Below are 26,425 nucleotides of genomic sequence, written 5' to 3' on the forward strand. Positions count from 1 at the left end.
TAAAAAAAATATATGATTGGTTTTATTTCTGTTAAAAAGTTGTCTCTCCACTTAATCTGAGCATATTGTTTTTTCTAACTTAGATTTTTTTTTCAAAAAATGCAGATGTACATTTCCAGGTCACTTAAGCGAAAACTAATAACTCTACTGAAGCCTGAAGCAATAGAATATGATGCAAACTTACCCATACTTTGCAAAATTTGTCCACAGAGTCATCATATATCTACTTAGGTCTATTTCCTCTCCTGTATAACCTTCCTTATCAGCCAAAGGTCGCCCAAACGTAAACTGCACTTGACTGAAATGATATACACCCATCCAATACGCAAATTGGGAAACTGCAGGTCTGTGATTGAAATAGTAGAAATAGACGTCTCTTCCAGCTTTAGCGAAGCTATCTCCGAAGTAGATCACTGGACAAGTTTTAAAGAAATCACCTAATGCATGGTAGGTTTGCTCACGTACTTCCTGGTAGTCATATTCATTTACATGCCCCAAATAATGTCGCACGACATCTGTAAAGCAAACAAACTTCTTGAGTCCGTCCAGAATAAAACCTGAGCCAACTGTCTTGTTGAAAAAAGGATTTTTCTCTCCAAAACCGCCAAAATAATTGGTGTCTGAGAAAATAAGATTCAAAGACCCTTCATCTTGATCGAAACCCAGGAAGACACTCACGTTATTTACATTCCCACTAAGGAGAGTAGACTTCGGATTTAACGGAACCAATTCATCGCCAGTGATGAAGTTGAAGTTCTGGATATTGGTTGGATTTAAGGAGTTGAGAGCTCTCACTAGTTCTTCAGCATTAATTCCTAAAAAAAATAAATGTTGCTTAAATTTGTTTCTGACAAAATACAGGGTGTTTCAAAATAAATAGCGGGTTTTTAACATGTTATAATATTTATTACACCAAACTTACACCCGCAAGTGATATATCAAATGAAAGAGAAACTCAAACAGTTTTGTTTGTCGGCATCAGTACGCATGGGCGTGGACTGTTTCTGCTGCAATCCGCTAGAAAGCGCTTGTAGCAAAGATGGCGACTAAAGATCAGAAAGCGTTTCGTGTTTACACTTTGCAAAGACGGAATCTGCTGTTACTGTGCAACGTGCGTTCCGGATTAAGTTCGGTTGTGATCCACCAGGTGATAACAACATTCGTAGATGTTATAATCAGTTTCAAGACACTGGCTGCTTGTTTCCCATGGCCTCCACGGTCACCCGACCTAACGCCGTGTGATTTCTATCTTTGGGGTTTATTAAAGACCGTTTGTATGTGCCTCCACTGCCAGCCGGCCTTCCAGAATTAAGGAACAGGATTGAAACAACTGTTGCAGCAATTACTAATGAGACACTCATCAAAGTTTGGGAAGAACTCGCATATCGTCTTGACGTGTGCCGAGTGACGAATGGTGCTCACATTGAACACTTGCAGGCTATTATGAAAAACGGTTTGAGTTTCTCTTTCATTTGATATATCACTTGTGGCTGTAAGTTTGGTGTAATAAATATTATAACATGTTAAAACCCCGCTATTCATTTTGAAACACCCTGTAGTTTTTTCAATGAAAAATTACAGTCAGTAAAATTACTCAGCATTGCTAAAAGATATTACTTCCTATTAGCTTCAGTTCTTGTTCAGATTTTTTTACACTAAATATCCCACGGAAAGGAGGGTAATGAATCACGGATCACAATACTTTGAAAGTTGGAAGAGCTATGGATACGTGGTCGTGGTAAGTTAGCAAAAATCTTGATTTTCATCCATTCTCAGATGTCCATCAAAATATGTAACCTTTGCCAAATAAATTAATACGGTCACTAAAAGCCAGTCAAAGTTCAAGTATGTTTTCAGATAACCCGATGAATAAATAAACAAATTAAGCATTAAAAAATGGAAATCAACAACGTTTTAACAGACAAAATTAGCAGATTACTGCATTCGCGTATTTCGGGGTTTCCGGGAACCCCTTTTTCAAAGCAAAATAGTGAGCTTTAGAATGTAAAAACATCCGGTAAAAGCTATTGATACCACTTAAACCACCACCGTATGTCAGCCATCACTCACACAGCACCGCCACTAAATACTGGAGGCTAATATGCCGCATCTTGTGCTAAACGAATAGTGCATTTGGCTAATTTAAGCGTTCTCACTTCCTTTTACAAAAAAGGAAGTATTGTATTCGCGAAAAAATTTTCCCTCAAAAATCGGCCTTAATTTCCATTTTGCTCACCCCCAAATGAATGTTGAGTTTTTTCCGACCCGACCACACGTACATATGTACCTAAGAACGTATAGACTACCGAAATATCCATTTTGACGTTTCCCGAGTTAATTACAACGCGTTTTCTCGTGACGTCTGTTTGTACGTATGTATGTGCGTATTTGTGTATGTATGTCACATAACTCAAGAATGGTACGTCCTAGAAAGTTGAAATTTGGTACGTAGACTCCTAGTAGGGTCTAATTGTGCACCTCCCCTTTTGGTTGCATTCGGGTGTTTATAAAGGGGTTTTTTTTTGCTCCTTTTTGGGCGGAAATCATTGTTACTGTTGGTGATATTTAGAGAGTAAACAATATAATCACAATAAAAAATTGCCAATAATGGGGAAATTACATTGAATGTGAGTAAAAGGAAGTCATGTGATGCACACATCAGCTCGTTTCCTTTGTTTTTTTTTATTTTTACGAAAAATAAACAACAAACGCATTTCAACCGCTTTCAAAGAGGCAAAGAAACTGCTGAATTTAAAGCTAACGTAATTAACCAATGTATATTTTTCTTCCCAGAAAATGTCAACTATTGTTTTAAAACTAAGTTTATTCTTTTGGAGCACATGCAAGTTAAAGTTTTTTCCAAAGAATAAACTATAATTTATACATTATTAAAATGGCAAATATTCAACCAGAAAAAAATATGAGTAAGAAGCGTAATGTCTGAATGTAATAAATCTAGAAATAGAACTCAGTGCACAAATACGCATTATAAATTAAATTCCAAAAAAATAATTTAAAACGAGCTGATGTGTGCATCACATGACTTCATTTTACTCCAATTTAATGTCATTTCCTCATTATTGGCAGTTTTAATATGATTCAATAGTTTACTCTCTAAAGATCACCAACAGTGGCTAAATTAAAACCAGATTTTAAAAAAATAGTCAAATTTGTCGCCAAATTGACGACAAAACTTTGGCAAAAGACTGGCGATATATCGCCAAGTGTCGGCCAAGTTATAACACCACTTGAGTTTATATCGAAATCAACAATGATTTCCCCCCATAAAGGGGAAAAAGATCCCCTTTGGAGCATACGAATGCATCCAAAAATGAAGGTGCACAACTAGACCCCACTAGGAGTCTACGTACCAAAATTCAACTTTCTAGGAATATTCCGTTCTTGAGTTGTGCGACATATATACACACATACGCACATACATACGTACATACAGACGTCACGAGAAAACTCGTTGTAATTAACTCGAGGATCGTCAAAAATGGATGTTTCGGATGTCTGTAGGTTCCTAGGCACATATCCACGTGTGGTCGGGTTGAAAAAAAACTCAACATTCATTTGGGGGTGAGCAAAATGGAAATTAAGGCCGATTTCTGGGTGAAAATTTCTTCGCGAATACAATACTTCCTTTTTTTGTAAAAGGAAGTTAAAAAAAAAAAAAAATCTACAAAAAGCAAATAAAACGAAAGAGGAGTTAAACGTTTTGAACGCTTGAAACTTCTAGTTTGCAGTAAACCGATGCAGGAAAGATAGAGAAATGACGACAACACGTTGTTATATCTTTTGACAGTTTTAAAAAATATAAATCATTCATGTGAAAGACACAGAAAAAAAGATCTCCGGCTTCAACTGACATACCACACCAGATGATAATAAATCTGATAAATAACTATTGTTTTTTATTTAGAACTACAAAGTGGATGTGCTTTAGCTCGAAAAATTCCAAGCTATGAGGGGAAAAAAAACTTGATGTAATTAAGCAAAACCAGATGGTTTTGACTTTATTACATTCACTATAAGACACAACAGAAAAGAAATGAGAAAGTAAGCTAAATCAAATGTGAAAAAATTTCAGTTATATCTGTCAGTTAAGGGAGTTCGGATCACAAAAATCGACAAATTTTGCAATTTGTAAAAATCATTTAAAAAACTTCTCCATTTTTTTCTGCTAAAAAGAATGGTTGCATCTTTTTTTTTTTTTTTTTGAGCAATCACTATTGTTTATTGTTCTCACTTGGCCATCTTTGATGTTTGGTTCCTTTTTCAACATGAACAAGTAGCCTCTGCAGCACCACCGCCCACCGGCCTCTGCGGCGAACTGTCCCCCGGAATCTGATTCTCTTCAGTGGTGACATCCATGTCCTACACACACGCACGCTTACACACATACACACTCACACAAACACGCCTTTACACACATACACACACGCCTACGTGCATACACACAGGTCTACGCACACACACGAGCCTACACAACACGCACGCGTGCCTATAGGCACGCGCACCTACACGCACAACTGTACACACGTAACCGCCCAGGAGGAGGGGAATACTTGGTGGGACAGGAGCCGTTTCTAGAAACAATAACTCCAATGAGAAGGGTCCGTAGCAACTCGTGATTGCGAAAAATATAATTTGAATTCAAAATTTCAAAATTCAAATTAATTATTATTTTTTTAAATCTTAATTAGAACAAAAGATATAATTATTTTTGTTGCATGAATTTAGCTAATATTATACTTAACTTAGCACTTAAAATGCGTTTTTCTCCATAATGTAATTTTTCCCGATTTTTTGCGTTCAAACTCTTATAAGTCAAGAACTGATAAAGATAAAGTAATTAAATTCGGAGCATAGCTCTTTCAAACAGTTTACTTTAATTTTCATACAGAGTAAAAAGTGCAATAACGCTTTCAAGATAATTCTATACTAAATACAGTAAAACCTGTAAAGTTGACCACCTTTGTAAGTTGACCACCTGTCTAAGTTGACCGCTTTTGTCAGTAACGGAATTAGTCCTATCTTATATAATGAATTAAAACCTCTGTAACTTGACCACCTCTCTAACTTGACCACCTGTTCATCTTGACCACTAATATACACCAGCTTTGGTTTGGAGTATTGTAAAAACCTATTTGTAAGTTGACCACTAGGCAAAAGCATTAGATTGTACTAAAAGTTTCATCAGTTATGCCTTAAATAAGTAACCAGACATTTTAGAAAAACCTATGAATATTTATGTTTCCATCGAAAATCATTGTGTTAATGTTAATTCCCAGAAAATGCTCCAAACTTCAATAAGGAATTATTTTGTTGAAACCATGGACACAAATATACAAGAAAAAATCAAATGAAGAATTTGAGTCACTTTTGACTTGTTATGCATTTTTAGGAAATGTTAATATCAAGTAAGTAGTTTTTCAAACGCAATGAGGCTTTTTTTTTTGATCGATTTACAGAAATTTTAAATTTGTATGATACTTTACGCGTCATTCTGATAAATAATCTCTAAAAATATTTAAACAACATTTTTTCTTATTGTTTTAAAGTAATGTTAAACAATGAAAGTGAGTATAAAGTATATTCCAATTAGTTAAAAAATGAATGCATAGGACAAGAAATGACAATAAAAAAAGTTTTCGTTACTACCCTCTATAAGTTGACCGCCTGTCTAAGTTGACCACCAAAGCACTGCACCGCAAGTGGTCAACTTATACAGGTTTCACTGTATATATTTCCCTGTGAAATATCCGCCGAAAATAAAGCGACGAACTCTCGTCATCTTCACCAAAATAACGCAAATAGCGAAAATAATTAAATTTCTTTTTAAACAGCCAACAACTCGTCTGCTGTCATTCTGAAGCGTAGTTCTGTTGTTTGCGCATCCCACAACTTCTGCAAGGCGCTGCCCCAAGGCTAAATTGGACTCTTTATGATCATATGAGTAATCCACAGGTGACCGGCTCTCCATGATGGAACGTTGAAAAAGATTTCTAGCAAGTGGTGACCGGAGCTTTCTCCAAAAATAGTGACTTTCTTGCTGTTTCCACCGAAATATTCAATGTTGTTTTTCACCCATTTCAGAGCTTCTAAAATATCGTACAATCCTGAAATCATAAAAAGTTTTTTTGCTCAAAAAATCATAACCTGAAAAAGACTTAAATCAATTTCCTTCTACAAACTATTTTATTGTTCGATGTACATGCGCTAACCTTTGATGGCAGTGCATTTGCATAATGGCGCAGACATCGACAGTTGCGAAACAATTACGAATAGTAACATTTAAAAAATTGACTTGAAGCAAAAATTAAAAATTATTTTTTCATATAGATTTTTTGAGCAAAATGATCATAAAAGTCATTTTGCTCAAAAAATCATAATCTGAAAATCACAAAAAGTCATTTTGCTCAAAAAATCATAATCTGAAAATCACAAAAAGTCATTTTGCTCTAAAAATCATAACCTGAAAATCACAAAAAGTCATTTTGCTCAAAAAATCATAATCTGAAAATCACAAAAAGTCATTTTGCTCAAAAAATCATAACCTGAAAATCACAAAAAGTCATTTTGCTCAAAAAATCATAATCTGAAAATCACAAAAAGTCATTTTGCTCAAAAAATCATAATCTGAAAATCACAAAAAGTCACTTTGCTCAAAAAATCATAACCTGAAAATAATTTACAAAACGTTTTGTATTCAAAATATTGTGCTCAACCTAATATATTTTGATGTATGATTGGTTGCATTGCAAAAAGTTTCATACAATTTTATAAGGTCTTTTACTTCAGCTAAACTCAACGAGTGTCTCTTTAGTAGCTCAAGAAATGTCTATTAGAGAGTTGTAAAAAAATATCCGGAAATGTTTCTGATATCGGGCAGCTGTGGTTCATGAAATTTTCAAAAGCGTTTTTGAGTATTTTGGAATCCTCCTACTGTAATATCCAGAAATGCTTCTGAGTATTCTGGAATCCTCTTTCTGTAATTTCCAGAAATGCTTCTGAGTATTTTGGAATCCTCTTTCTGTAATTTTCAAAAACACTTCTGAGTATATTGTGCAGCTGCAGTTCGTGAAATTTTCAAATACGTTTCCAAGTATTTCGGAATTCTCCATGTAATTTTTAGAAATGTTTCCGAGTATTTCGAATTTCATTTTCTGTGATTTTTTTTCTGAAATATAAATATTAGCTACGATGTTGCGTATCATATCAGTATCAATTCTTTCATATCTAACAGCAATAAAGCTGTTAGAGAAGCAATTTTAAAATCATTCGTGGATTTTTTTTTCTTTTCTTAAGTTCCTAATGACAAATAGCATGCTTAAAACAGCATAACATATGCACAGACATAAATTATTGAAAATTTCCTATTCCTAAATTTCCCTTTTTCTATTCCTAATCACAAAATGAGTAAAAGTTTTCAATTTCTTTGGCGTCTCGGGGTAGGGCTGGGGGAGTACTTTCTAAAAATGGGATTGATTGTTAAACACCTTAAACCTCAGTTTCTCTCAACATTTTAAAGGTAAAATTATCAACACATAGTAATTTTAATGCAGAAGAGATATCTTGTATCAAACTTGATAGCTTTTTTTTCGGATAAAACTTTACAGAACTTACCTACCCTTCCCTTTCTGGAATTCGATGCTCTCCAAGCTATTTTTTCTGGCGAACAAAGTGTATCAAAAAGTACCAACAGAGAAATTGATGAATTTAAATATGACACCAAATCTCCCTGTAGTTCAATCAATAAACACATTGTAGCGTTCATGGAATATGCGATAATTTTTGACTTTAGAATATTGTTAAGGGTAGTTAGTAAGTAAACATACTATAAGTCCCCACCCCTGGGGGGTGAGCCAAAGGTGGGAGTTAGGGGTGAAGCAAATTTCGGATTTTTTAAATATATGTTGGAAACGGTGGGAAAAATGCGTTTTAAATAAAAATTCAAGCTAAATAAAGTTCCTATAGAACTCTTTCTACACATATTTATTCAAATTTCCAATAATTTTCATTGCATATGTTAAGGAAAATCGATGATTTTCGGAGAAATTCTCTTTTTTTGTCAAACATTTGCTTCTAGTGCCTGCCAGAATTAATATTCATAAAATTTATCAATGACAGCTAATGTGCCGATTTTCTGCCAATAACATACCTGGCAACAACCAGGAACGTTTCCGCTAAAAACCTTCCTGAAATTCACCTGGGATCTTTCTGATAAATTCAGAAACCTTCCCAATCAAAGCCAGTCATGTTGCTGGACTAACTCAGGAACCTTTAGGGTAAACTCATACAAGTACATAGTAATAGCTTAGCACCTCCCTAATTTACGAGGAAAGCCCCTGAAGCAAATATGGCCGAAAATATGACGGAATGACAAGCAATTCTTTTGAAGCTACAATAGGAAAAACATATGGTAAGTAAGCCGAGTATATTTTTACATTGGTAGCAAGAAATGTGTTTCACTAGAGTGGAAATCGATATCCATGGACCTAGTTACGATTCAGGAAACATTTTCGCAAAAAAAAAAAAAAAAAAACAGGAAACTGGCGTTAACCCTTGAAATCCTGAAACGTTACCAATCAGAGACGTTTCTGATTTTTTTACAGTACATTAGGACGTAATTAGGACGTCGAAGCGATTTTTCGAAATTTCGATGTGGTTCTTTTTCTATTCCAATTTTAAGATCAAAATTCTCATAAGATGGACGAGTAAATGACGAAATTATCATAACGTGGAACCGTATCATGGGCATAACCAATTGGTGAGAAAATTCACCATACATTATTTGTAAATATACAGGCGAACCAAAAGACCTTTTAATTTTCTATTACGGGCAAAGCCGTGCGGGTACCACTACACTGTAAAATTGCTTCATTTAATTTACTAATGCTTTTCCGTAAATTTACTGTACAATTTTCCCTTATAAATAGAAAAGTTCCGTTCAGGATTGAAAACGGAACTTTTCCTGGAATTACTGGAAATTTTCTTTAACTTTAGCGCACTAACAGAACATGACCGTGGGAGCCTTTATCCGTGAAAAACCGGAATATCTCCAGCGTAGAAGATTTTTTTTTAGTATAGAGTAATGGCGGCGTAGCACGTTGTTTATTTCGTGCATGGAGATAGATGTATACTGAACATTTATCGAACTTTTTCCTCTTCTCCATCAACATCAAATTGTTTTGAACAAAAGTAGTGACTACTGCATTAACTGAAACGCTTCGAGCGTTTGTTCGTAGGCTACGGTTTGGTTATCTTGCCGCAATGGCGGATGCCGTAGCGGTCAGAAATCGTTATCGCCGAAGACGAAGGTTTTGGTATCTTCTCAACCGGGATTAATTGCTGGTGAGTGTTTACATTTTTACTACAAATAAATACTTTTTGAATTCTGTAACGATGATTGCTGCTTAAAATTAAGTTTTTATCTAGTTTGAACATTCAATTTTGCCGCAGACCTTTGTTTTAACTTTAAAACATCGTGACAAGTTTTTAAAATTAAAAAACTTCTAATAATATTAAAAACTTGTTTGCTAAGGGGATATTTTACAAAATTGTCTCGAATAACTAAGTAATTTTTAGATGGGACAACATTGAGTCTTGATTGTTTTATTGTTAATGAAGAATATTTTCTGCCTACATGTAAGGTTAATGTAATATTGCTTATTACTTAAAATACTGCTGTTTTTTATTATTATTATTTATTTATTTTAATTTCTAGGAATAACAACTATGTCTGTATAAACTTGCATCTTGCAATTGATTAGATTTCAATTATCAAGTTGAAGCTTCTAGTTTTAGTTAACTACTAGGGTTTTCAAGAAAACAATTTTAAATGTTGATTCTCTCTCCCCCTCCCCCTCTCTTTCAAACTTTTAAATGCTTGTTATCTACATTAATGAATACAATACATATTTTTTTAAGGAAATGAACATTAAAAAAATGTATCAATCATTAAAAAAAAGCATTATTTTGAGAACTTTGAATCATTATTCTAAGCACTTTATTTAACATTCCAGATGCTGTCCACTTTGCACCCTCTCAGCACTGGAACCTTCCAAAGTGAGCCGGAGAATTTATTAATGGAATGCGGATTCAACTCTGCAACTGAGTGAACAGAACTGCTTGAACAGAAAAGGGAAGTTCGCCGCGAATATGCAAATTGTAAGTAAAAACATGTTGTGTTACATATGCATTAGGGCTGGGAGTTGGGTCGATACATCGCCAAAAACCAAAGATTGTTAAATCGGTTTCAAATTTTTCTCTTAACCAGTACATTTGTTCCGCACCAACTACAAATCGAAGCGCCAATGTACGGACACCGATCTACGATCAATGCGGTTGTAATATCTTTATTGTTTCAAAACGCCACTGGAAGCGGCACCCTGATGGGAGGCCACTGTGAACTACCAAAAATGTTCTAAGTCGACATTTTTTTCTGATGATTCTGTAAATTTGGACACTTCACTGCAAAACTGTTTGAAAATTTTAAATAGTGATGTTTAATGTCTCTTCTCATTAGATGCGCGTTTGTGTTCATGCTCATATTTTATCATTCGGTAAAATTCAGAGTATCGTTCGGCAAATTAAAAAATCATCCCTTCCCGAACATTTAAAAGCGGGGTTGTCTGTAAAGAAGTATCATAAGCGAACGAACAGCTTTCACTTTTCCCAAAACTTGTAGTAAATGCAATTGTTTTTTAAAACCTTTTTGCAAAAAAATATATTGATGAACAAAGTTGATCAGATAATCACTACAAAACAAAGCAAATCTCAAAATAGGAACAAAGGTTGTATGCACGAATTTTATTGCTTTGAGTTACCTCTTTCCAAATGCAAGATGATATTGCTTCCACAAGCTCGCATCTGTTTGTATTGAAAAAATAGGTTCATTGTAATTTCAAAACGGATGACTAATATTTATTGCTACTTTGTACACAGCTTTTTATTTTTGACAATTTCTTGCTGGTGCTAGAACATGTTTGTAGCATTTATATTTTTTCATTTAGAATATATGTATTTTTTAAAATTTAAACAAGTGAAATGAAAGAAAAAAAAGTACATTTTGATGCATCATAACATCGTGATGTAAGGTTGGCAATGCATCACAATGTAGAAATCCCGACAATGCCCATCCCTATTTGGAAACATAAATATGCATGTATAATGAATATAGTATGCATATGCAGGAGTTCGACAAAAATTGTGAACTCTTGAGAGGTAAAAAGAAATTGTAGGTCACCGACAAATTACATATCCGAGTTAATGGGGAAAATCTTAGCTTCTGAAAGAGTCTTGCTCTAAAACAACTTGTCGACAATTTTTTTTAGTCACCTCGGTGACCTGTTGGATCCAGTATATTTGTAGATCTGGTGCCTGACCTGTTACTTTGAGATTTTCAATACTGAGGATCAGTGGCGTAGCTACATCAAGTGATGTGGGTAACTGAATTTTACGAGGCCCCTGATTGTAACTAAAAATTATATTTGAAGCAAATAAAACCTAACATCACATTTACCGGCTCGGGATATCAATACAAAGCCTATCATATTCTTCGACATCATATTTCAGTGTTTTTATTCATTGATTTATTAAAAGTGCTTGAAGGGAACTTAGACTTGCATGTTGACTCTCGGTTGACATCTGTCTTTGAATTCTTGAAAAACACTCTAAAGCAATAATTAATTTCTTAAGATTCTCTTCATCATATCTTTGTAGTCAATAATTAAAAAATACTAATGGCTCAAAAAAATTAATAAATTAGAAACATCAGTTTTTTTCCAATTAACTGTGAACCAAATATATAATTAAAATCTTAGACGTCAGAGTGGGTTCAAAAGTTATTTTATTAGTTGATTTAACTGATAGCTTGCGTTCGACAAACCTCACCGGTCGACCGGTGAGTAACCGGTTTCTAACCGCTGCGTTCTTGAGAGCTACCGGTTAACTGGTTGCTTAAGATGTCGTTTTATGAGCCTCACCGGTTGATCTACCGGTCGACCGCAACTCTAGCTGGTTGATTGGTTGATGGAATCACGTGACATTTTTGACCAATTATATGTATTTTTCACCTGCGTGTTATTCGTCTGCGCAAGTAACCGGTGATCAACCGAAAGCGTTCGATGAAGCATTGGTTCGTGAACAACCGGTTAGTAACCGCTGACGTCATTGCTGTCAATTGATTTTTTTAAACCTCTTTATTCATATTTTAATTGCAGGTAGTAACAATATAGTTTTCAGGATAACCAAATATTTTTTTATTTAGAAAAACTAAAATTACCCGAGTGGGAAAGTCCAGTAAAATAGATTAATTTTTACATCTAGAGCGAGTAGAAGTGGAAGTAGGGGAATGCGGGGCAAAGTGAGTTGGTGAAATATTTACTCTACTTTTAGCAGGATTGTTAGAGTTTTGGCCAGTGTGGTTTCAACCATGGATAAAACCGGTTAAAACTGGCTTGGATAAAATCTGTTTTGGCCATTGAACGTGGATATAGGAAATAATAAAGTTTAAAATCAAAATAAATGAGTACATAATTAAAAGAAATATGAAACATCAATCCCATAATTAATCACTGTTTATTTTTTAAGTATACAGTTAATTTTACACCATATGCAAGTAATAACTGGCGGCATGTTCCAAAAGGTTAGTCACATCATAGAATTAAATGATGGGCCGTGGTAGCCCGATCGGTAGAGTGTCGGATTCGGAGCCGGAGGGCCTCGGGTTCGAACCTCGATGGTCGAAGACCCACCGTCGTCATTAAAGGGGACTGGACGACGTTAAATATGCTCGTGGTCTCATTGTCCTCCAAGTGAAACGATACCTCTGGGGGTGCTAATTTCAGGTAGCTATTAGCTCCTGGATTAGTTCAAAATTCTCATTAACTGTTGGATCCGGTGGTGGTGCTGCCATCTATCGGTATAAAAAATAATGGAGGCAAGGCACTTAGTATGCAGATCCCTCGACATAATACAGTTGTAGTCAGTTATGACTCGGAATCGGAATCAGAATTAAATGAGAATATAACTCCATGATATTTATTGTGATTCACAAATTCATGATTCCTTTCATGACAGTTCTTTTGAAGTGTTTGAATAATATGCTCGAAACAATTCTTATAACCTGCTAAAATATTATTTTTTCATGGATATGTTTTGTTTTGTTTCTTGAGAGTCAAGTAATGAGGTTCGGTACAAAAATTGAGTTAGCAAATAAAATGTTACACTTACTATAGTTAGGGGCAAACCTAACCTGGAAGCATTGTGAAAGCTAAGCACATCCGAAGCTCAGTATTACTTGGCTGCCAGGTTAGGTTCGCCCCAACTATATCTAGCCAAGAATTAGAAGAGATCGAGAATTTTTTTTGAGCTATTGGCTGGCACGTTCAATTCTAACATATCTACTCCTCCACACTGCCACTTTTAAAATTAAAAGTATTAATTTAAAAAATTGTTGCAAAAAAAAAAAAGATGCATGAATTACAAAACATATGCACAAAGTAAGATGCCTAATTTCTCTCCAAATTTCGACACAGTGCTGTTGACTAATTTTTTCACTTGCCGTCAGCGTATTACCTCGTTGTCAAGAAAAATTGTAGTCAAATATCCTACCGTAGGTAATTGATGTTTTCATCTGCATGTTTATGACATGACACTTGGTAATTTATTCAATAAAAAGTCCACATGTTAAATATTTTTGATGTAATCCATTGATACCTTTATTCTTGTAATTTAGGTTAGTGACATTAATTGTGAAAAATTGGAATCGTCGAAAGATGGTCCAGTTTTACATATGAATCTTATTTGATCTCTATATATGAGTGCAGAAATAACAATGGTACTGACGATGACAGCAAAGCAAACTATTAATTCGACATTGGCACACAAGCAAATAATGTTAAAAATTGTGTAGCACAAGATCTGCAATAATCGTAGCACATGATCTGCAATAAATGATTTTGAACTTGTAGTAAATGTTTTGTTTTATTGAAAACAAAGTTAACTATGCACAATTGATAAGTTTCAATAATTTTGATAAATTTAAATTTTATGGCAGTTGGTGTTAAATAAAACATCGCACAGTTAATTACAGGCGCTGTTTTTTTTTTTTTTTGCTGGGGGGGGGGGAGGGGGGAGAGGAGAGTATTTTTGTGAAGACGGATTTAAAAAAAAAACAGTTGGTATGATTTGCATTTATTTCATATGTTTTGCAATTGTTTGTTGATAAAAGACTTCAATACAATAAAATGCAAAGCAAATACATTTCCAGATCCTGTTATATCTTCCCTCTATACCTTCAAAAGATTAAGTTAGTTTTTGCATAGTAAAAATGTGTTTCCTCACTTTTAGGAAGTTTCACAAATGTTTGGAAGTTAATGAAGAAATTCGTGCAAATGCTCTAATAAAACTGCTTTTCTTTTCTTTTCTTTTTTTTTTTTGCTGTTTTTCAAAAAAAAAAAAAAAAAAGAAAAATATATATGGGCTTTTAAAATCTGCAAATGTTAATTCATTATGCTTTAATTGCCCAGCTATATTTTCAAAATAATAGTTTTTTAAACTGAAAATATACGTGCATAAAACGGAAAATATTTATATTATAAACTGAAAACAGTTCATGAAACGGAAAATATCTATATTAAAAACTGAAAACATCAGTTCATAAAACGGAAAATATTTACATTATAAACTGAAAACTTCAGTTCATGAAAGGGAAAATATCTAGATTAAAAACTGAAAACATCAGTTCATAAAACGGAAAATATTCTGATTGAGAACGGAAAATAGCAGTTTTAAAACGGATAAAGTGTTCGTGATAAAAACGGAAAGTGTCCGTGATAAAAACGTAAAGTGTCAGTACGAAAAAACGTAAAGCATCCGTGATAAAAACGGAAAACGCCACTTCTGTAAAAAAAACGGAAAATTGTCGGCAACTCTGCTGCCAGTACATTTTCCGTTTTTTGAGGGAATTTTAAAATACAGTGTAGTAAACCATCCTTATATACTATTTCTGTAGCCTGTTTTTGGTTTCTACGCGAGATTTTTCTCAATTCTTGATCGATTTCTTTGATTTACACCTTATTTTAAAGCTTATCGTGCAGGCTACTGACGAAAAATAGACCCACGGTCAAAAAATTGTTTTTTCGAGCAAAAAAACCTGTTTTAAAGAACCAGAATGAGGTTTTCGGTTAAATTTATAACTTTAACTTGCCCTGTTACCTACAGAGCTGAATAGCTTGATCGGCAGAGCGTTCGACTGGTAACCAGGAGAATGCGTGTTCGGGCCCACGTCCGGACAATCTGCATCAAAAAATTAGAAAAATACCGCGCATTACATGAACAATGAATAACAAATATGAAAGAATACATGCGGTAGAAACGCGCCTAGCTGCTATGAAAACTTAATGCAACACGGAGCTAAATTGATACTCAAGTGTAAGGTTTTTTTTTTTCAGCTTTGGCTCCGGGAAGAAAATGAAAGCATAATGTAAGCGAAAATATAAGCATCAGGTTTAAGATTTCAGACTACATTGGAATTGTTTTTTGTTCAGTAAAATATAATAAATCGTATGTTGAAATATAGATTCTTCTAATGAGTTTTTGACTCTTTGTACAAATAAATAAAATACTAACCTCAATTTAAAGGGTAATATATATATATATTTCTTTTTTTTTGCAAAAAAGCAAATAGCGTATCACATTTTTACTACATTTGAAAAGCTACGCTTAGAAAAGAACTTAGTTCAAATTATTTTGTATTTTAACCGTGCTGTTAAATGATGAACACGTGCTGCCATCTAAGTCATAACGGTTCAAACAGCCTGTGATAACAAATTGTAAAAATATTCAAAAACAAAACCACTTCTCGGCAAGAAAAAAATTTTAAAATTACCTGTGGGTTTTTTTTTTCGGTAGAGCGTTCGGCTATAAATTGTCTGAACTTCGGGCCAGTTCAAGCTGTCCGACATAATAGCAAATTTACAGTAATATTACGCATTACATGTACTCATAACATACAACAGATAACACACGTAATAAAATAAATGCAGTGGGAATGCTATTTGGTGTTTCGACTCCTTTATGCAGGTTACAGTTATCATTCAGATAAGTTGACTGCTAATAGAAGGGTGTTCTTCCCTTTTTTTTTTTTTTTTTTAAGTTTTGACTCCGTCTAGACCACTGAGCATAATGTAAGCAAAAAAAAAGTATTAGATATACTTCAAGGGAATCCTTTTTGTGCAAAAAAACATTTTCATTGTATGCTGAAATGTAGATTTTTCTAATAGCAGTGTTCGAACTTTTGTACAAATGAAAAAATACTACGCCAAATTAAAACTACGAGTTTCAACCAGTAAATCTTTAATTATTTATTCGAATACGATATAAAACATTAAAATTATTATCAACTTCATTAGTAAGAAATCATCTTCTACTCCTCTGCTTTCGGCTGAAAAAAAAAACATTTTGTCTACGTTAGAAAAATTACACTTAAAAAACGGACTCAGTTCAACTGGTTTTGGTTTTGAATTTTAAGTGTTCGATTAAAAGAAAAACAAGTGCGGGCTTTTAGGCCGTACAGGTTAAAGAAGCCTACTATGGGAAATTGTTGAATATTCAAAAATAAAAACACTTATTTTTTCAACCGAATTTATTACTTCTCTAGAATGTTTGTTTCAATCGCTGCGTGAGATCTTCCTCATTTTTTAATCAAATTCCATGTTTTACGAATAATTTGAAATCGTATCATGCTGGCTAATGACAAAACATAGACGCATGATCTTATTATATTTTTTTCGGCGAAAAACTTTTTTTCAGTGTTTTATTACTCATTCCTTCAATGAATAGCATTCGGAAAGGAAGGCACAGTTGCTAGGTTTGTTGGAGCGTCGTACTGTTAATCAGAATGGCGTCAGTTCGAATCCGTGCCATTAAATATCTCTTTAATGTTTCTTTCTTTTTCATCAGATGCTCACATGGGCAGGACTGTATTTGCCACAACCTTTTTTTTCACATGCAAAATCACTGATTTTTCACGTGTCACTCAACCACACTTTTAATGATATTTATATTTGCACTGAAAATGCGTACAACCAAAAGGGGAGCGATGATCAAATTATCACAACGCTGTATTTAACGAGATTTTGATACTGATGTCTTCAAACTACATGCCTTCTCTTGTGCGCTTACTTTTTTCCGTTTACTTTTTTCTGTTTTTCTTCTTAATATTCTTTCTTTGAAATTTTTAAAGAGCGAAATGCCTTATGAAACGATTCGAAGTACACTGCGGAGTTCCGCACGGGTCGACTAGTAAACCTTAAAGCTGCTTCATTTAAGTCAATTATCTTATACTTCTTTAAATTAAGGATACACTTTTAAGAAAAAGTCTAAAAAGAGTAAACACTGAAGCATGTAAAGTGAGAGATAACAACGTCAGAAAGCACAAATTGCAGACTACTGCAGACACGTGTTTCGGCGTTACAAGGAACACCTTTTTCAATGCCAAAAGCATTGAGCTTATGGATGAAAAAACATCCAAAAAAAGCCAAGAGCAGGTAAACAAACACATAAAATGTGTTCCAAATAAATTTATTGCGTGTTTTATGTCAGAGGTTCCCATGACATTCCTTATGATTTGAGGAATAATCGCTCATGCTTGCCTTAGTTAATGGAACAAATTTCTCTGCTGGGAAGAGACATGTCCTTACTTTAGGTCCACTAGCCACGTGAGAAAATAAGTAACGTGACCCAGAGTCTACAAACAACAAAGCAAATAAGATCACATGACAAAGACATAGCCTTACTTTCGATTCATTCGCCACGTGAGGAAATGAGTCACGTGACTCGGAAACTACAAACAACAAAGCGAATAAGATCACATGACAAGACGTAGCCTTACTTTCGGTCCATTCGCCACGTGAGGAAATGAGTCACGTGACTCGGAGTCTACAAACAACAAAGCAAATAAGATCACATGACAAGACATAGCCTTACTTTCGGTCCATTCGCCACGTGAGGAAATGAATCACGTGACTCGGAGTCAGCAAATCACAAAGCAAATAAGGTCCTCGGTAAATTGCACAAAAAACGCTATCTTGATTTCTCTGGAAAAAAAAAAAACGTTGTTGCGTTTGAAAATATAACAAAAGCATCAACGTAAGGAGCAAAAAATAGGATGTTGTTATCATCTCCGTTCGAAAGTAAAAATTACCGTCAATGAATGCACGTGAAACTGAATCAGCGATGGATAGCAGTTAATTAACTATTGTTAAATGAAGCTATCACATAGTACTTACCCATATTTCCAGGAGCTAACTTCGAGTCAGACGAAAGAAATCCTAATGCACCTAAGCGAAAGTTAGGAGACACGACAATTACGTCGTTTTCTGTTGCTAATATTCTTCCGTTGAATATGTCCAAACGGTTAGAGCCGTATGTAAATCCTCCACCATGTATCCAGAACATAACGGCTTTCTTCTCCTGGGTTCTATATCCAGGGACCCAAATATTTAAGTACAAGCAGTCTTCGCTTATGAAAGGTTTGTTATCATACCAAGGGTAGTCGTACTGAACGTATTGTGGGCATGCTGGAGGCATAGTCTGTGCGAAGAGCGTTTCTGGCCTTAGCGTTAGGGGCCTAGTCTTTCTAAAACGCAAGTCTCCGATTGGCGGTTCTGCAAATGGTATTCCCAAGAATTCGTGAAGAGGTGAGTCATTGTACGTATTGGAATTGCCAACTATAGTTCCTTCTGGCGTAGAAACTTCAATGTTTGTTGAGGAATTTGTCGAAAATACGGTCCCAAATAAAAACACTATTACGAGTACTGAATGCATTGTAATCTGAAATGAGAAAGAAAGAAACAAATTACAGAAACAGCATGTTTGTTATTTACAAAGGACTTTTAATGCGCGAAAAATGATCTGGTTTGTTGCGAAAAAAATTAAGAGGCATAGAAATTAAACGAATCATTAAAAATAATTACGCAAAAAATAGCGGCTGAAAGATTTTATCGAAGGGACCCTTTTTTCTCGCAATTCTGGAAAAAAAATTCAAGAAGTTCCGTCCAGAACTAAATGAGCCTACTTTCCCGTATACCAATAGACTTTGTAGTATATGATCAAAATTCTCAAAATTAGCTAAAATCGCTAGTTATTTATACCATAATTTTTTTAAATATTTTAAACCGATTTCTAGAAATAAAATATGCGTCGCTCATCTAAAGAATTATATGCATAAAAAATAAATAAACGAACAAATAAAGTAGAAGCACTTTTTAAACAAAGCAGCAAATACAATTTATTCCATTAAAAAAGATCTTTAACCGCTTTGAAAAATAAATCAATAAAAACATGATTAAAAGTAATAAGCTTATTAAAATAAATACCTCATATAAAAAAAATCATTTGTTTTCCTTTTTGCAAAATCATAATTTTAAAAATGAGTTAATGCAATTTCAAAAATAAGTAAAAACTAGTATGTTGTGGCCATCACGAAACTTTCTTCTATGTTTTTCTTTTTTTTTTTTTTCCTGATCCCTCCCCATGCTTGACGAGGAAGCAATATTCCCAACAAAAACAAAATGACACATGCAAAAACTTGACGACTATCCCAATGTCTGAATTATTGCAAAAGCAAAGCAAAGAGCGAAAATTGAAAGTTATTTTAAAAGCCTTGCTTGAATGAATTACAAATATTTTATTTGTTAACAAACATAAGATGGCAACAGTTCAAAATTTTAAATCATTGAGATAATATTTCCTATCATTTCCATACAATTAAAATCACGAGAAATACGCAGACGACAATCTATTACGATTTATCTTTCTTATTGTTGCATTAATAAAAATATTTTTATTCGCAAAAAAAAAAAAAAAAAAAAAAAAAAAAAAAAAAAAAAAATTGAATTTTGACATCTTGAATTCAAATTATGTTTTTCGCAATCACAAGTGTGTGTATGTAGGCGTGTGTGTTTGTGTGTGGGGTATGTGTGTTTATGTGTAGGGTATGTGTATGTAGGCATGTGTGTTTGTCTGTGTGCTGGCATAAGTGTGTGGGTAGTTGTGTATGTGAATGTGTGTGTGTGGGGGGGTATGTGTATGTGTGTGTAGGCATATGTGTTTGTGTCAGTGTGCAGGCATGAATGTGTGGGTAGTTGTGTGTATGTGTGTGTATGTGTGTGTGCGTGCGTGTGTGTGTGTAGCTGCGTATGTATGCGCGTATGTGTAGGACATGGATGCAACCTGGAGACGGCTTTCGCTATAGGAGCAGCATCGTGAGGAGCCGGTCGACAGTGACAGGGTGCGGAGGGTGGCGGTGGGAAAATAAAAAGATAGGACATCAAAACAGTCAAATGAGAACAATAAGCAATCGTGATTGCTCAAAAAAAAATCAACACCTCTTGGAGCGATTGGCGTCAAAATAGAACCAAAGCCTGTTTACATATGGATTCACATATATTCCAAATTTCAACCAGAACGTAGCATTACTTCTTGAGATAGGGCACTCAAAATGGAAAAAAAGAACGGGTGATTGCGCTACCCCCCTTTTAGCTGTTGACACAAAAATAAAATCAGTTCTTATACCCACTAAGGGCTACTTGCCGATAAATTTTTCTTTCATTCCGTTCATTATTTCTTGAGATACAGCAGTCACAATTGACGACAAAAAACGTTCTACAGCTCAACCCCCGTTTGAGTTATTGACACCAAAATTGAATCAGCACCTGTTCCTGTTAATACCAACATATGGACCTAATTTTGTTTGATTCCGCCAGTAACTTCCTGAGGAATAGCAAGCACGCGTAACTCGAAAAACGTCCCATTGCTCCACCCCCCCTTGGAGGAATTCGCGCCAAAAACTAATGGGCACAAGTTCACATAGGGGCACATATGTGTACTAAATTTCGTTCGCTTTCATGCGGAAGTTTTTGTTGTAGAGCGGCCACAAAAAACTGGTCACACACAGACGTGACACACATACATACACACACACACACATACATACATACACATACACACACACACACACACAGACAGACAGACATTTTCCAAAAATGGTCGAAATGGACTCAGCACACCTCAAAACGTTCGAATCCGTCAAAATTCGAAATTCGAAAATTTGCACGAATCCAATACTTTCTTCTATATATTAGATATAGAAGAAAGTAACAATACAATGTCAACTTGAAGAAATAATTTTCATTGTCAAAAAAAAAAAAAAAAAAAAAAAAAATCATCAGCGCATATCCTTATGTAGAAACATAAAGGACTCCGAATTTCTCCGCCAAAAAACTGAATACATAAATTAAAACTTTATAGTGAAAATGAAGCAAATCAAATTAACAATAATTATTTCACAGTAATAGCTGTGGAATAGGAGTCGGAGTCAATCTCAATTTGGGACAAAAGAGTCATATTCTGGAGCCAAAGGTATTTAATTCAAAGACTCGGAGTTGGAATCGGTCATTTCCCTTTAAGTCCGCAACTCTGCCAATGTTTGCGGAGTCGGAGTCGGACTTACTTTGAGATAAAGGAGTCGGAGCTGGAATCGAATTTCCGAGAGTCAGAGTCAGTCCTTTTTCCTTAGTGTATAAATTTGTGCCAAAGTACGAAGTCAGAGTTGAAGTCGGAGAATCGTCGGAGTCGGAGTCAGTTGCCTTAAAATTCTCGGAGTCGGAACCAGGAGTTTGCTATCAAGAGCTATTTCCAAAACAATTTGTTTGAAGTAAATACGCCTTCAAGTTCGGAATCTACTTTGACTTTCAATTTCTCCGTAGGCGCTAGTGTTAAGGGATTTGAACTATCCAAAATTAAACAGAAAATTGTTCAAGTCTAAAAGATATTTTATATACATGCTTTTCACCCAAAGCTTTTGCCTACAAAGTTTGTTTAAAGCATATTCGCCTTCGTTCAGGATTGCCTTGAATTTCCCCGTAGGCGCTAATGTTAAGTTTCTTTTGAACTTTTCAAAGTTTCACGAAAAAGTATTCAAATCAAAAAGTGAGCTATTGGAATAAGGTGTCCTCGCCAAGATCTTTCGAACAAAAAAAGAAAAAGTTCAGCCAAAAGTTATTAGGGGGGGGGGGCAATCAGATAGACATTCCCCCCATTTCAATTAACTCTACTTTCCAATTTTCAATTTTTCGATACTTATATAATTACTTTATATATTTTTGTCTTTTTTTTTTTTTTGGTTTTTCGCGATATTTTTAAGATGCATTAAGAACAGGAATCTGAGAAACTGTCACATCTAGCATTACGAGGTGATTCATCCCATCTCATATTTTCTCCAAAAAATTACCAGTTATTACTTATCTTATTAAAAGCCCAAATCCAGAACTTTTCGTTCTGATGTTGAGTTGTTCAGTTTTTATGGGCCCTAAAGGTCCACGTGCAGCTGCAAAAATTGAGCGGATTTTTAAGACATGGAAATTGCTATGAAGCCACAATTATTGCTGAGAACAATTTGCCTCCAAATTCTTTTTATGTATGAAGGATAGAAGGTTCAAACTTAACAAAATGAATGCTAAATTTGTTGCAAGTTGTTGTCTCAAAGTCAATGAAGGTCACAAAAAAAATGGCATTCTTGACGTTTTTAGCATTTTTGAAGTTCAAAAAATGATTGCACCTTTCAGTTGCCACGGCAAAATTACTGTCGCTTGAAAGTTAAGTATATACACTTTAAAAAACTGCATAATTAACTGAGGCTAATGTGCTTTTAGTTACATTAGGCCGAAATAGGGAAAATGTCACATTTTACTTATATTCAAACTGTCGTAACTCCTTGCGCAAACAACATATTGAAATATTTTTTTTTTTTTTTTTTGCCCTTGTTGTGTCCTATTATTGGTCTTACCAAAACAATAAATTCCATTGAGGAGAAATTGCTTTAAATTTTTAAAAAAAATTAATAACTTTGCCTATTTTTGACGCCATGGCTTTTTGCTTCTTCTTACTATTTGCTTAAATTACTGGTAATTTAATAATATAGTTTGCAATATAAATTGATAGTTTAATATTCTCTGACACCTATGATATTTTGGACATTTATTTAACTTAATATAAGACATTAATAACATTTAAATTTTGCATATTTCAGTGCAAATTGATTTAGTCAACATTTTCAATTAGATTATATTGAAAACTTTTTTTTTAAAAATCAAGCTTATAGTTCCATCTAAGACTCCTGAATATGTTTTTAGCACGGCATTTTAAACAAATCAGTACCGGACAATTTCTGTAAAAGGAAAAAAAAAGTCTTTTTTTTTTTGAACTTTATTCTCAGAGCTGTTTTTTTCCTTCTTAAAGCTACTTATTTTTGAACTATTACATTTTCAACATTCTAATAAGAAATGAATTCAAAATAAATAAGTTTTTGTTCTTGACAAAGTATATGTTAAATATTATTGATTCAACTTCTAAAATTTGCATCTTATTGACTTCTGTAACATAATTTGCAGCAAAACGAAATTCTTCTTCGTCTTTTTTTTTTGATGTTTGTATTTTCACCACTACATTACAAATAAATACGAAATATCAGAAAAATAATACCATAGAAATTAAATTTCCAATGTTTTAAAATTCAAAAAAAAAAAAAAAAAGAAAGAAAGAAAAGAAAAGAAAATAGAAGAAGATAGAAAAAATAACTTAGCCTTTTCTGGCGTCATGGTTTTTTGCTTCTTTATACTATTTACCTAAATTGCTGTATTTTTACTACAGCTTGCAATATAAATTGATATTTTAATGTTCTGTGACAAATTTGATATTCATTTAAATTTGCATATGACATTTAATATTCGCAACTTTTGTATTTAAGCGCAAAGTCATAAAATGTATATAGAAATAATTATTTTTCTGCTTCTACAAAAAGGTGGATTATTTCGTTCTTGATCTTTTCTTTTTTCAGCAATTTCATTTTCTTCAACTGTGACATAAAAAAATTCATCATCGTCATCCATTTCAGCATCAAAATCTTTAGCCGTCCCTTTCATTCTGCTAAAATAGGACGTAATTTGTTTTTGTCTTAAATATTCTTCTAGGATAAACTTTTTCTTACCTTGAACAGTCAAACATCTCATCATTTTTACAAAATTATGAACTGTACATCACTCCCCCCCCTTTGTTGAAGCACTCAAGAAAAAATTGCTTTTTTTTTTTTTTTTTGTGCCCGCCTCTTGCTATATGAATTGATAATTCATTGGCAGTGGCAATTGAAGGGTGCAATCTGTTTTTGAACCACAAAAATGCTAAGAAACGTCAAAAATGCCTTTTTTTTTGATCTTCATTGACTTTGAGACACCAACTTGCCACAAATTTAGCATTTATTTTGTAACAGTTTGAACCTTCTATCTTTCATACATAAAAAGAATTAGGAGGAAAATTGTTCTCAGCAACATTTGTGGCACATAGCAATCTCCATGTCTTAAAAATCCGCTCAATTTTTGCTGCCGCGCGTTGACCTTTAGGGGCCCATAAAAACTGAACAACTCAACATTAGAACGAAAAATTCTGGATTTGGGTTTTTAATAAGATAAATAATAATTGGTAATTTTTTGGAGAAAATCTGAGATGGTATGAATCACAAGCGTGACACTCTCTCAGATTCTTGCTTTTAAGCCTTCTTTTATGTTTTTTCTTCGTTTTCTGACTTTTACTGGGAAAGTAGGCTAAAAAGGAATTTTAATGCAAATGATGCTGGTACGCGCCTTCTATCAATTTTGCTCATAAAAACATTTATTATAATTTATTTAAAAAATGGCAACTGGAGAAAATAAATCCCGTTTTTTTTTTTTGGAGCAATCACGATTGCTTATTGTTCTCACTTGACTGTTTTTGGCGTCCTATCATTTTATTTTCCCACCGCCACCCTCCGCACCATCACCGTCGACCGGCTCCTCACGATGCTGCTCCTCTAGCGAAAACCGTCTCTAGGTTGCGCCCATATCCTACACTTACACGCATACATACACGCACCTGCACACAAACACAAACGCGTATACATACATACACCTATACTATACGCACTCATGCCTGCATACAGACACAAACACATATGCCAGCAGACACATACACATACGTACCCCCCCCCCCCAACACACAAACACTCATACATACAACTACACACACTCATGCCTGCACACAGACACAAACACACATGCCTACACACATACACATACCCCCTACACACAAACACACATATCCCCCCACACACAAACACACACGCCTACATACACACATACTCGTGATTGCGAAAAACATAATTTGAATTCAAGATGTCAAAATTCAAATTAATATTTTTTTTTTTATTCAACCTTATATTTATTTATTTGCAAACATTACAAACACGCGAAAAACCCGTTTGCCCTACAAGTGGGCTTAAAGCGAGCAATCCGTTCGGGTAAAGCGAGTAAGCTTAACTAATTGTGATTTGGTATACTTGTCATTCAAATATGAAAGAATAAATGATCAAACCGACTAGCTAACAGTAATTATAAAATAAAATAATAATAATAATTAAATGACATTATACTTATCAAATTTAAATGACAGCACATTTGTTCATAAAACATAAAGAGATAATTGATTAAATCAATAGACTAACTGATTGCAATCAAAAAAAATAACGTTTTAAAGTTATACTTATCCTATTTAAACAGAAATCTAAATCAGTACATGTGCAAACAAACTATACAGAAAGCGGGTATACCCACTTTTGCTCAAAAGCACGATTTTTATTTCAATAATAATAACCTTAAGTTTTAAAAAAGCAAAATCGGAATGACCATTTTGTCTTTAGGTGGATGGTGTCAAGATAACGTAATATTATACAAATAATAATAATAATAATAATAATAATAATAATAAACTGCTTTTCGACTCAACACAAGTTATATCCCTTCAATTTTTTTTTTTTTAATAGAAATGTAACATTTTTTGTATTTTAAGTCTGGTTACGTCATGCCGCTTCACCGCTGCATCGCTAGGACTGATTGAAACTTGGGAGCATTCGGATAAACACGACATACATATAATAGACAGCTAAAAAATAGTGAAACTGTAGTTGATATTTACCTTGAATGGCCGCAATGATATGAGTGCATATCCACTTAATATATACTTCACTTAATAAGTGTAAAATGTTTGAAAAGAAACGATCCGTACTAACAACTTTTTCACATAAACTAACTGCAAGACTGCACTCTACAGCATGATAAAATGTTATTAGTCTGGAATAAAAGCTGCTTATTTTATAAACATGCACGTTAAAAGAGATACCTACATTTTAATAATTGATGTTGTATCAGCTTCATTTTCTATGCCAGCTGGTGTTTACAGATGAAAAGTATATTTGAAACACATACGCTTCAGTAGGACATTGTTTGTAGACTTCGAAGGTGAACATTTTTTCCCCGTCTTCATT

The 26,425-nt window shown here is 34.1% G+C and overlaps 1 protein-coding gene across 1 annotated transcript in view; it reads right to left on the reverse strand.

Moving 5' to 3' along the window:
• LOC129234278 (acetylcholinesterase-like) overlaps positions 1–26,207 on the reverse strand; it is a 40,318-nt gene extending 14,111 nt beyond the window's left edge. The window contains exons 1-4 of the mRNA XM_054868274.1: positions 26,077–26,207; positions 18,303–18,846; positions 6,027–6,125; positions 185–815 (exon numbers count right to left, since the gene is read on the reverse strand). Of these exons, the coding sequence (XP_054724249.1) occupies positions 185–815; positions 6,027–6,125; positions 18,303–18,840 (1,268 nt within the window). The 5' untranslated portion in view covers positions 18,841–18,846; positions 26,077–26,207. The remainder of the gene's footprint in view (positions 1–184; positions 816–6,026; positions 6,126–18,302; positions 18,847–26,076) is intronic.
• Positions 26,208–26,425: the final 218 nt, after the last annotated feature.

Source organism: Uloborus diversus, chromosome 1, assembly GCF_026930045.1.
Source record: "Uloborus diversus isolate 005 chromosome 1, Udiv.v.3.1, whole genome shotgun sequence".
Lineage (NCBI taxonomy): Eukaryota > Metazoa > Arthropoda > Arachnida > Araneae > Uloboridae > Uloborus > Uloborus diversus.